This window comes from Pongo abelii, chromosome 18 (assembly GCF_028885655.2).
Source record: "Pongo abelii isolate AG06213 chromosome 18, NHGRI_mPonAbe1-v2.0_pri, whole genome shotgun sequence".
In the NCBI taxonomy this organism is placed as follows: Eukaryota; Metazoa; Chordata; class Mammalia; order Primates; family Hominidae; genus Pongo; species Pongo abelii.
The window spans coordinates 35178215-35191325 of record NC_072003.2 but is presented as its reverse complement, the minus strand read 5'-3'; the positions used below and the strand labels follow the sequence as shown (position 1 = coordinate 35191325).

General features: G+C 35.0%; 1 protein-coding gene across 3 annotated transcripts in view; it reads left to right on the top strand.

Annotated features, from left to right (window-relative positions):
- Positions 1-13111, top strand: part of LOC100447016 (zinc finger protein 736-like) — a 49277-nt gene that overhangs the window by 28791 nt on the left and 7375 nt on the right. For 2 of the 3 annotated variants that reach the window (XR_008514487.2, XR_008514489.2), the window contains 3 exons: positions 2528-2654; positions 3161-3256; positions 3775-11033. Coding sequence is in view for 1 of the 3 variants with exons in the window: in XM_063717281.1 (XP_063573351.1) it covers positions 2528-2654; positions 3161-3256 (223 nt within the window). In the remaining 2 variants the exon portion in view is untranslated. Of the gene's footprint in view, positions 1-2527; positions 2655-3160; positions 3257-3774; positions 11034-13111 lie in introns of those variants that run through there. The other variant, XM_063717281.1, reaches the window with a different exon arrangement.

Here is a 13111-nt window from a genome sequence, read left to right as displayed (position 1 = left end):
TGTGTCCACTTTGCCTTCTGAAATGCCGTGTGAAGAACTTGAAATGTTCACTGCTCTACTTGTGATGTTCTTGCCTAATCAGTTTAACTACTTTCCCTCTTTTCTTCTTACAATAGTCAACAGACTCTGGGAAATATTTCTTTCTTAGATACCAGAGCTTTCTCTTCATTCTCTACATCCCAGCTTCTAATAAGCCAAGAAAAGTTGTCACCATGAATTTATGACCTGCAACATTACAAATTTTCCTTTTGAGGCTGTTGAACATGGGAAGTTGTGGATGCCCAAGATCCCTGTTAGAGATGGGATCAGGTCCTTGCATATCAGTGAGGAAGGAGACAATATACTATTAGCTTCTGTTAATTCTACGCAAAGCAAATTATAAAAATGCACATTTAGTGAGAATGGCCTTTATAGCCCAGGAAAACTCAGAAAGTACTGAATAAGAAATAACTAGGCACAGTAGCTCACGCCTGTAATCCCAGCACTTTGGGAGGGCGAGACGTGAGGATCACCTGAGGTCAGGAGTTCAAGACCAGCCTGGCCAAGATGGTGAAACCCCATCTCCACAAAAATACCAAAATTAGCTGGGCATGATGGCGGGTGCCTATAATCCCAGCTGCTTGGGAGGCTGAGGTTGGAAAATTGCTTGAACCTGGGAGGCGGAGGTTGCAGTGAGCAGAGATCGTGCCATTGCACTCCAGCCTGGGTGACAGAGTTAGACTCCGTCTAAAAAAAAAAAAGAAGTAGCCTCTCTAGGATGCTAAAAATAAACTTATTTATAGACATCATTAGAGATTACAGAACATGGGAGATATTTGTTGCTTAAAGTTTGCTTAAAACTAATGTTTCTTTATGACTAGACTCAGATTAAGTTGACTCTTTTTTGAGTTAATAAGAGCACAGTAGTGTTGTATCCCCCTGTGAGCATCAGCACCTGACACAATTTTTTTTTATTATAGTTGATGTGAATTTTTTTTTTTTTTGAGAGGGATTCTTATTCTGTCACCCAGGCTGGAGTGCAGTGGCATGATCTCAGCTCACTACAACCTCCGCCTCTCGGGCTCAAGCGATTCTTGTGCCTCAGCCTCCCGAGTAGCTGGGATTACAGGCTCACACCACCACGCCCCGCTAATTTTTGTATTTTTAGTAGAGATGGGGTTTCACTATGTTGGCCAGGCTGGTGTCAAACTCCTGACCTCAGGTAATACACCCGCCTCAGCCTCCCGAAGTGTTGGGATTGCAGCCGTGAGCTACCACGCCTGGCCTGATGTGAATTTTATTCGCTTGGTAAATATGCTCTCTGACAGATTTTTTTTTTCCACTCTGGAGTTAATTATTTTTCTTTTTATTATTAACAGTTACCTTTGGGAGATTTATCAACTGATGTGCAAAAAAACCAGATTAAACCAAATTGAATCTGGTAGCTCTTCTTTTGTAGATTCTCTTGGCATTTAGCTTGCTATAAAAAATGAAGACTCTCATCTTTGTTTACTGGTCAAATAAACTGAAAACCTAGGCTGTGCCACTTACTAGCTTTTTGACAAAATTCTCCTTGGGCCAGAAGCAATGACACCACTGGCAAACTTGCTAGAAATTCAGAAGCTCAAGCTTCATTCTAAATCTCCAGAATCAATGTCTACATTTTAACAAGAGTTCCTGTTCATTGTTGTATACAATAAGATTTGAGAAGTATGTTTCTAACTCACCATGAAGTTTCCATTTATTAACTGTCTAGACAACTTATCTTGTATCATATAAATATAGCATTCAAAAATATGCATGTCTTTGTTGGTGTCCTTCAATTTATACTGTATTGTCAAGAAAAGTATTGTGTATGCACTGATTTTGTGGATCTTATGCCATCTTCTTATATCAGAATTAAAGAATACATTAGAGAATATTTCTGTGCTAGAAAGTATCTATTGGGCCTGGCACAGTGGCTCACACCTGTAATCCCAGCACTTTAGGAGAGTGAGGTGGGTGGATCACCTGAAGTCAGAAGTTTGAGACCAGCCTGACCCCGTCTCTACTAAAAGTACAAAATTAGCTAGGCGTGGTGGTACATGCCTGTAATCCCAGCTACTTGGGAGGCCGAGGCAGAAGAATCACTTGAACCCAGGAGTCAGAGGTTGCAGTGAGCTGAGATTGTGCCATTGCACTCCAGCCTGGGCAACAAGAGCGAAACTTCATCTCAAAAAAAAAAAAAAAAATCCCAGCCTCCCAAGTAGCTGGGATTATAGGCACTCGCCATTGTGCCCAGCTAATTTTGGTACTTTTGTGGAGATGGGGTTTCACCATGTTGGCCAGGCTGGTCTTGAACTCCTGACCTCAGGTAATCCTCCCACCTCGCTCTCCCAAAGTGCTGGGATTATAGGCGTGAGCTACTGCGCCTGGCCTCTAGTTATAAATATCGTATTGGATAACTTCAGTCACTCATATAAGTCAGAACAAGTTCTCTCTGCTCTCAGTTTACCTGATGTAAAATCGAGAATTCTACCTATGACCACTTGCTAAATATGTTTTTCAGGGAGCGTTGACATTCAGGGATGTGGCCATAGAATTCTGTCCAGAAGAGTGGAAATGCCTTGATTCTGCTCAGCAGCGTTTGTATAAGGATGTGATGTTAGAGAACTACAGAAATCTGGTGTTCCTGGGTGAGAATAACTTCAATATACAATTCACAATTCATGCTGAATAATTTATTTTCTTCTGTTTTCTGGGAGTTTCTGCTTTGCATAAATGAGTTTCAGAATCCTGCTTCGAAAGAAAAAAGAAAACGGGTATCTGTTGAGGTAGAAAATAAAATTTTCAAGATGTTTCATCTTAACAATAATCTTTCCCTTTTTTGAGCTGATCTGTATACTTCAGTGTAAATTAGTGGTAACACCAGAAATTTAGTGGCATAAAATATTGTTGCCCACATCTTGAAATCAAATTTTCACCACCAGTTTGTCAGTAATTACTACTGAGTAGTAGAGCTACGAACCCACAAATTCAAAATACTTTCTAAATAGTCTAAAGTTCCTGTTAGAAAACAGTATATTGGGATTAATTTTCTAGAATCTTCTATAAAGTTCACTCTTCTCTACTGAGCACAGTACTGGATTGGTAATTGGACTATTCTAGCAAGAGTCATGTTATTTTTTTTCCAATAAAACAGGTTTTGCTGTTTCCAAGCCAGACCTGATTACCCGTCTGGAGCATGGAAAAGAGCCCTGGGATGTGACGAGCCAGAAGAGAGTAGCCAAACCCTCAGGTAGGTAGGAGTGAATGAAGCAAATGACACAAATGAGACTTCCCAGTGTCAAGGAGGGAGCCAGACTTTTAAACATGGTTTGAAAGGCTCTCTCACTGTGGAAATATTTTCTGAGTTGCCTGCATTTCTTTCTCTTGCTTTGACATAAGGTCATCTTTTGTGTTATTCTCATTAACTTTCTAAGCACTGTACTTCCGCTTCAGTTATAGTTTCTTCGTTTGTTTCTTAGTTTACAGTGATAATGAAAGTCTTACTCATAACTTAAAAGAATGTGTGATCTGAATGCTCTTCCATTGTTTTGGGAGAAATAGTAATACCTGTATTTTGAGAAACTATGTTAAACAATTTTTAAGGTTCTTTTTTAGGATAATGTCTGAAATATATGAGAGTTTTGGTGATACTGGGATTTGGTTCAGAAATCCCAGGAACACCGCAAAAAGAAACATTCTGCTCAGCAGCATTTTCTGCTTTATAATTATCTTTCTTTCTTTCTTTCTTTTTTTTTGTTTTTGAGACAGAGTTTCACTCTTGTTGCCTAGGCTGGAGTGCAATGGCACGATCTTCGCTCACCACAACCTCCGCCTCCTAGGTTCCAGCAAGTCTCCTGCCTCAGCCTCCCAAATAGCCGGGATTACAGGCATGAGCCACCATGCCCGGCTAAGTTTGTATTTTTAGTAGAGACGGGGTTTCTCCATGTTGGTCAAGCTGGTCTCAAACTCCTGAACTCAGGTGATCTTCCTGCCCCGGCCTCCCAGAGTGCTGGGATTACAGACGCCCAGCTGCTTTATGATTTTCTATCCTACAGAGGTTTCAAATGTGATTTTATAGAAATTTATACTCAGTAATTTAATCAAAACACTAAGCATCTCCCTAAATATAAGAAAGTCTAAAATTATGTTACTTGAAAATGTTATACTTCTTATATAAACTAATATTTGTAAATTAAACTCTGTATGCCCAAAATGCCTCAACTGTAATATAGTTCAGTGTATCTACTTCATACATTTATCAAACATACTGTGTCATTGAGGAGCTTAAAAACATTGCTGAGCATATATTAAACTCTCAATTTTAATTTTATTTTTAAATGACTATCATTTTACAATTTTGTCTTATTTAGTATGAGGCTTACTGGGACTGTGTCATTCATATATATGTGTATATATATACAGACATACATATATGCACACATGTTTGTAACATGTGGATCTTTTCACAGATAACTGAATCCGTATATATTTATTGTACACTATGTATTGATTTTATATGTATATACATAGTGAAATGGTTAGTACAATCAAATTAATGAACAAACACATCTATCACCTTACATAGTTATGTTTTGTGTAGTGAAAACAATTAAGATCTGTAAGCAGATTTTCAGCATACATAAGAGTATTGTTAACTATAGTCATAAAGCTATACATTAGGTCACCATAACTTATTTGTTTTATAATTTAAAATTTGTACCATTTGAACAACATCTCATTTTCCCCACCTCCAGCCAGGCCCTAGCACCCATCTTTATACTCTGCTTCTAGGAGTCCAACCTTTTCATATTCTCCATAAAAGTGAGATTGTACAGTATTTGTCTTTCTGTGTCTGGCATATTTCACTTAGCATAATGTTATCTGGGTCCATCCGTGTTGTCAAAATGGCAAGGTTTCATTATTTTTTTTATGGCTGAATAATATTCTATTCAGTATATATACCATGTTTTCTTTATCCAGTTAGTGTCCACAAACATTTTAGGTTTGTTTCATATCTTGGCAATTGTTTGATTCAAGGAACATGGAGGTGCAGATGTTTATTTGAGATACTAAATTTATTGTATATGCAGAAATGAGACAGCTGGATTGTAAAGTAGTACTGTTCAATTTTTTTAAAGAACCTTTATAGTGGTTTCCATCATGACTCTAAAAGATTACAAATCACCAAGAGTGTACAGTGTTTTTAAAAAATATACTTAATACATGTTATAACTTTTCTTTTTGATATTAGCAATTCTGATGTGTGTGAAGTAATATCTCACCACGGTTTTAATCTGCAACTGCCAGGTTGGTGATATTGAGCACCTTTCTGTATACCTGTTGGCCAATTATATGCTTTCACTGAAAATCATCTATTTAGTTTTTGGCTTATTTTTCAATCTTGTTATTATTACCATCATTATTATAATTTCTGCCTTTGATTCGTATGAGTTTCTTAAATACTTCGGATACTAACAACTTATCAGATATGGTTTTCTTATTTTATTGTTCTCTTGTTGTGCAGAAGCTTTTTAGTTTGATGCAGTCCTACTTGTTTATATTTGCTTTTATTGTTGTACTTTTGCTTTGTGTCCAAAAATTAATTTTCCAGACCAATATTAAGGTTTGTTCATAAGTTTTCTTTAAAAATTTTTAAGGATTTATGTCTTACATAATCAGAATCTTTATTTTATTTGTAGTTAATTTTCAAGTATAGCGTGAGAAAAATTGTCTGATTTTATTTTTTTACTTGTGAGCATTCAGTTTTCCCAGCAACAAGTATGGAAGAGACTATATTTTCTGTATTGTGTATTCTCAGTGCCTCAGTGTTAAAGATAAGTTGATCTTAGATGAATTGATTTGTTTTGGGGCTTTCCATTCTGCTCCACTGATTGTCATATGCATTTGTATGCACAGACCATCTTGTTTTTATTACAATACTCTTCAAATGTAGTTTGAAATCAGAAAGTATAATGCCCCCTGCTTTGTTCTTATTCCTCAAAACTGCCTTGACTATTCAAAGCAAGTCTCTTGTAGTTTTATATAAATTTCAGGATTGCATTTTCTATTACTTTAAAAAATTTTACTGGAATTTTGATAGGGCATGTATTGAATCTATAGATTACTTAATATGATACTTTAACAATATTTATTTTTAATCCATAAACATGACATATTTTTGCATTTATTTGTGTAATCTTCAATTTTTTTATTATCTTAAATATTTCAATATAAAGATTTTTCACCTTGGTTAAATATGTTGCCAGGAAATTTATTATTTTGATGCTATTTCAATGAGATTATAATTTTTTCTTTTTCATTTGACAGTTGTTAGTGTATGGAAACACAAATTATTTGTATGTTAATTTTGTATTTCTCTAATTTACTGAGTGTGTTTATTAGCTGAAACAGTCTTTTGGCGTACTATTCATGGTTTACTATATATAAGATAATGCCACCTAAAGACAGTGACATTTTTACTGCTTTCTTTTCAGTTTGGATGCCTTTTTTTTTTCCTTTTTTCCTTTGAGACAGGGTCACATTCTGTCATTCAGGCTAGCGTGCAGTGGTGTAATCGTGGCTCATTGCAGCCTTAACCCTTGGACACAAGCAATTCTCCCACCTCAGCCTCGCAAGTATCTGACACTACAGGTGTGCATTTTCCACACCTCGCTAATATATTAAAGTTTTGTAGAGATGGGATCTCACTAAATTGCCCAGGCAAGTCTCAAATTACTAAGCTCAATCTTTCCACCTCAGCCTCCCAAAGTGCTGGGATTACAGACATGAGCCACTGCACCTGGCTGGATGTCTTTTCAAAAATTTTCCTGCCTAATTGTTCTGCCTAGTACTACCAGTACTATGTTAAAACAGAAGCATTAAAAATGTCATTAAAAATGACACAATGTACCCTTGTATTGGAAACCCTGTCTCTACTAAATACAAAAATTTGCCAGGCGTGGTGGTGCGAACCTGTAATCCCAGCTACTCAGGAGGCTGAGGCAGGAGAATTGCTTGAACCCTGGAGGCGGAGGTTGCAGTGAACCGAAATTGCTCCACTCCAGCCTGGGCGACAGAGCAAGACTCCGTCTCAAAAAAAAAAAAAGGAAAATGAGACTGAGAACTTTCATCAGAGCACAAAGCATCTGATTGAGTACAAGAAAATCTAAACATCTATTTCACTTTAAAAGTATTTTTTTCTTAGTAGGAACTAAGCTTAGAAATTTAAATGCTGTATGACAAATAACTCTATGATTGAATAGTTGATTTTATTTACTCACCTCACAGATTTCTTGAAAACACTAATACCATAGGTTACTTAGAACACTGCCCCAGCATATAGTAAACTCCCAATTATTACCTATTTTTAATAACTATCATTCTGTAATTTTATCTTCTTTATTATGAAGATTACTAGGACTGTGTCTTATATTTTTTCTTTTTGCTTTTTGATTTGCTGTATTCTAACTTTGCTTTAATTTCACAAGTTCTGAGGTAATGTGCTTGAATGTATATGTTATATAAAAAGTGAATTAAATAATTAATAGGCACCCCACATTCATTAAAATCTTTTATATGTTTAAATTTACTAAATATAAACAGTTATTAGCATTTTCATTCACTTTTCTCAAACTATACAATCTAAATGATCGTATACATTTGTTTCTAATTGTTCATTTTGTATATTAGTGTTTCATACCGTATTGTACAATATTTATGTTGTTCATATTATTTACAAATGTAAGTTTGCTTTGCTTCCAAAGGTTGCATTATAACCTTTACATTTTGTGTAAAAATAGCATCAAAATAATAATGACTATTTAAGTTCTTCAAATTTTCCTATCAAAGTATTTATGAATGATAATAATGCATTTTCTATGAAATGTTATTGCTTTTATTGTACACTAATGATTCAAGCTTCATGGCCTTCAATAGCAAAGACATGGAATCAACCTAGTTGCCCATTAATGGTAGATTGGAAAAAGAAAATATGGTACTTATACACCATGAAATACTACATAGCCATAAAAACAGGACAAAATTATGTTCTTTGTAGCAACGTTGATGCAGCTGGAGGCCATTATCCTAAGTAAATTAATACAGAAACAGAAACCTAAATAATGCATGTTCTTACTTATAAGTGAGAGCAAAATACTGGGTATACATAAATAAAAAGATGAAAACAATAGACACTAGGGACCACTAGAGGAGGAAGGGAGAGAAGGAGACAAAGGCTAAAATGCTACCTATTGGTTACTTTGCTGACTACCTGAGTAGTAGTAGTACCCAAAAGCTTAGCAGTACATAATATACCCATGTAACAAACCTACACATGAACCTAAAGTAAAAGTTGAAATTTAAAAATAAAAACAAAACACCAAAATATGTGCTCTTTATGAATGTGCAGTCATAGTTGAAAATTGTAGCTATCTAGAATTATTTTTTAGTAGTACACTACGTTTATTCCATTTTTTTTGTTAAATTTTGTTCTGGGCCGGGCACGGTGGCTCACGTCTGTAATCCCGTGATTAAAGCCAAGGTGGGTGGTTCACTTGAGGTCAGGAGTTCGAGACCAGCCTGGCCAACATGGTGAAACCCTGTCTCTACTAAAAATACAAAAATTAGCCAGGCATGGTGACACACGCTTGTAATCACAGCTACTCAGGAGCCTAAGGCAGAGGAATCGCTTGAACCCACGAGGTGGAGGTTGCAGTTAGCTGAGATTGCACAACTGCACTCCAGCCTGAGTGACAGAGACTAGACTCCATCTGGAAAAAAAAAAAATTCTGCGATTTTACATTCCTGTGTTTCATATTTTAGAGCAGACTATGTCACATTAATTGTGTTTTTGTTTTTATTTATTTATAAATACATTTTTTAAATAAAATTTTATATGCCAATATTCAACTCTGTACACATTAAGACAATGTTTGGGCAGAAGTCAGATATGAATCAGCCATACATCTATTGCCAATATAATTATTTGTGTGTTTCTTTGCTTGTATAAATATTGCCCCTATTTTATGACTTGTATATTTGCTTTTTTTGGTTGGTGGTCAATAGTTGGTTTTTTTTTAATTGTAAAAAATACATATTAAAATTTATAATCTTTCATATTTTCAATTATATAGTTTGTGTTAATTATATTGTTAGCAACATCTCTAGAACATTTTTATTTTTGCAAAAAAATATGTAATACACATGCATCCACTACTGATTTTTCCCATTGACTGGCCGTTTAAAAACATCATTCTATTTTCTCTTTTTAAGGGTGTAGCTACTTTAGATATTCCATGTAAGCATATTCATACAGTATTTTTGTGTGTGTGGCTGGCTTATTAAATTTAGCATAATGTCTTCAAAATTTGTCTTTATGGTAGATATTAGAAAATGTACTGCTTTTTAAACACTAAGATTTCATTTTCTTTATATTTTAAATTTATCCATATTTTTGGTACAAGCAGTTCAAATTGCTTTCACGTATTGGCTTTTGTGGATAATGCTTCAATAAACTGTGTGCGAATAACTCACTTGACCATATACCAAGAGTGTATATCTGTGCTGGATTCTGCTTCATTGCTTTAGTGTTCTGCCTTTATACCAGTACTAAAGTGCCTTGTTTATTAAAGCTTTATTTTGTGTTTGCAAATTATTAAGTGTAATGCCTCCAATATTTTTCTTCTTTTTTAAGATTGTCAGGCTTTTTCATGGTCCCTTAAAATGTCATATAATTTTGTGGGTTTTTTTTTTCTATTTTCAGAAAAGTAAAATTGGGAATGAAGGGTTGTGTTGAATGTGTGGGTCACCTTGGGCAGCATGGACATCTTCACAGTATTATGTCTTGCAGCCCTTGAACAAGAGCATGCTCAATAATATGATTTTTAATTTCCATAGTTTGTAAATTTTTCACTTTTCCTTCTGTTACTGATTTCTAGTTTCATTATATTCGGGGTACAAATGATAGCCTGAAATTTTAATTTTAAAACATTTGTTAAGACTCGTGGCGTCACAGGTGGTCTATCTAGAAAAATGTTTCATGAGCTATTAAAAAGAATGTATTCTGCTCTGTGTCTACATTTGTTAGGTGTAATTATTTCATAGTGCATTGAAGTTTCTTGTTCCCTTGTTAATATTTTGTCTCGATTTATTACTCATTACTGAAAGTGAGATATTGAAGTATCCTACCATTATTACATTGCTTTCTATTTTTTGCTCCAATTCTGTCAATGTTTTCTTTGTGTGTTTGGGAAAACTAATGTCAGATGTATTTATATATTTGTATGTTCTCAGTTATTGAACTCTCCTATAATTTAATGTCCTGTTTAGTCTATTGTGAATTTTGACTTAAACTAAATTATATGAAATATGACAGTTTTTGACTTAATGTAATTATTGCCCCTCCTCTCATCTGGTTAACACTTGTATGGAATGTTTTTTCTATCCTGCCATTTTCAGGCTATTTATTAAATTGGATCTGAAGTGAGTCTATTGGAAACATGACACAGTTAGATCTTGTGTTTTTTTTAATTTTTAAAAATTCATTTTATTCAGTATATGTATTTTGATTAGAAAGTTTAGTACATGAATATTTAAATAATTTTCTGAGAAAAAGAACTTACTATTACCATTCTATTGTTTGGCTCTTTTAGCTATTTTGTCTCTATCTCTCTTTCTTTGTGTACTATCTAGTTGATATTTTAGTGACATACCTTTACTCCCACTTAACTTTTTGTTTGTCTATAGGTATTTTCTATGTGGTTAACATGGGGATTACAGAAAGTCTCTTAAAATTATTATATTTGCTCTCATCTTTGTTATCGATGTCACTAATACTGTATTGCATATACATTAACAAATTTTTAGAATTATTTTTATGCTTTTATCCTTCTAATTTCATTTCTTTCTCTCTGTTTCACAAATCAAGGACTAGTGGAAACATATCTTAAATTTTAGAGCATAATTCAAAGTGTTTTTTGAACCATGATAATAGTACTACACATTTTTATAGTTGAGTGTGTGCATATCTTTTCCAGAGAGTTATGTATTTTTACATGATTTGGTTTAATTTTTTTTTTTAGTACACTTTATTTTCAATGAGAGGGACTTCTTATGCATGTCCTATAGAAAAGTTCTACTGTTGATGCACTTTCCTACATTTTGGTTATCTTGGAAAGTCTGTTTTTTTCTTCATTTTAAAGAATACTTTTGCGGGATATAGTGTTCATGCTAAGACATTTTTGTTTTGTTTTGTTTTTTAGTGTTTTAAATACATCATCCAACTTTGTTCTTCCCTGAAGGATTTCTGTTTATAAATCTGCTGGTAGTCTTGCAGGAGCATGCACGTAAATGACACCTTTCTTTTCTCTTCCTGCATTCCAGATTCTCTTCTTGTCTGTGACTTTCAAAACTTTGTCATATTGTGTCTGTTTAGGGATGTCTTTGTGTTAATCTTAGTTGAAATTTGCTGAGCTTCTTGATTTTGTTGAATTTTTTTTAAATGTTGAAGTGTCAGTTGAATATCAGTCTTATTTTATTCTTCTGCTCCATAATTTTCATTTCTTTTTGTGCTTTTTATCTTCTTGCTGATAGTTTCATTTTTGTTATTTCATATTGTTTTCTGTGTCCCCATTTCACCCAATGAGCATCATTGAAATGATAATTTAAATTTTTAAGGTGATTTATATTTTTCTTTCAAAAAATCTAGCTGAATTCACATTGTTTCAGGTAATTTTAACATCTCCATTTTTCTAGGATTGATTTCCGGATATTTGTTTTTTTTCTTTGGTTCAGTCATCTCATCCTGATGTTTTGTGTACGTTTTAATGTTTGATTGTGATTTGTGCAAAAAAAAGCCACATGTCAAAATATTTATGAAGTGGCTTTTACCTGGGGTAATATGGCACCAGGTGTGTTTTTTTGTTTTGTTTTTTGTTTTTGAAATGGAGTCTCTCTCTGTCGCCCAGGCTGTAGTGCAGTGGCGCGATCTCGACTCACTGCAAGCTGTGCCTCCCAGGTTCACGCCATTCTCCTGCCTCAGCCTCCCGAGTACCTGGGACTACAGGTGCCCACCACCATGCCCGGCCAATTTTTTGTATTTTTAGTAGAGATGGGGTTTCACTGTGTTTGCCAGGATGGTCTCGATCTCCTGACCTGGTTATCCATCTGCTTCAGCCTCCCAAAGTGCTGGGATTACAGGCGTGAGCCACCGTGCCCGGCCCGGCACCAGGTTTTTAGGCTAGAAATTCTTGGAGTCTCTCAAACCTGTTCTATGGATGTGTCTTCTCTAGGCTTGTGTGTTTGTTTTTCAGTTAAAGAAGATTCCCATGTTTCTTATTGAGATCCTATAATCACTTTCTGTACATTGTCTGTCTATGGTACTGAAGTCTTTGTTCTCTTGTAACAGTCATTTACCTCAGCTGACCCAACCTGTCATTAAAAGTATACCACCATTTCTTTTAGCTCTGTCATGGAACATAGAAATTAGTCTTTGGCAAGGCCGCGAAAAGCCAAAAGCATGGACACATGTGGCACTATTTTATTTATTTTTGGAAGGAGTAGCCAGGAGTTGGGAGTTTATATTTAAAGGCACCATGTTGTATTGGGGATGAAGAATGGCTGTAGTGGGTAAATATAATATACTTTTCCTCCACTTCTCTATAACTATAGAGCAAAATTGGCATTTTGCTCACTTGTGGTGCTGCAAATGCTTAACTGCTTTTTATATTTCTCAAAAAAGCATTTTGTTTGGTATATTTCTGTTAAGTTTATATGTCTATAAAGAAATTACAGCCTATGGTATTATATTGTGTCACCTTTTTTTTTATTATACTTTAAGTTCTACGGTACATGTGCACAACATACAGGATTATTACATAGGTATACATGTGCCATGTTGGTTTGCTGCACCCATCAACTCCTCATTTACATTAAGTATTTCTCCTAATGCTATGCCTCCCCCAGCCCCCTTACCCCCCAAAAGGCCCCAGCGTATGGTGTTCCCCACCGTGTGTCCATGTGTTGTTCTTGTTGTTCAACTCCCACCTATGAGTTAGAACATGCGGTGTTTGGTTTTCTGTCCTTGTGATAGTTTGCTTAGAATGGTGGT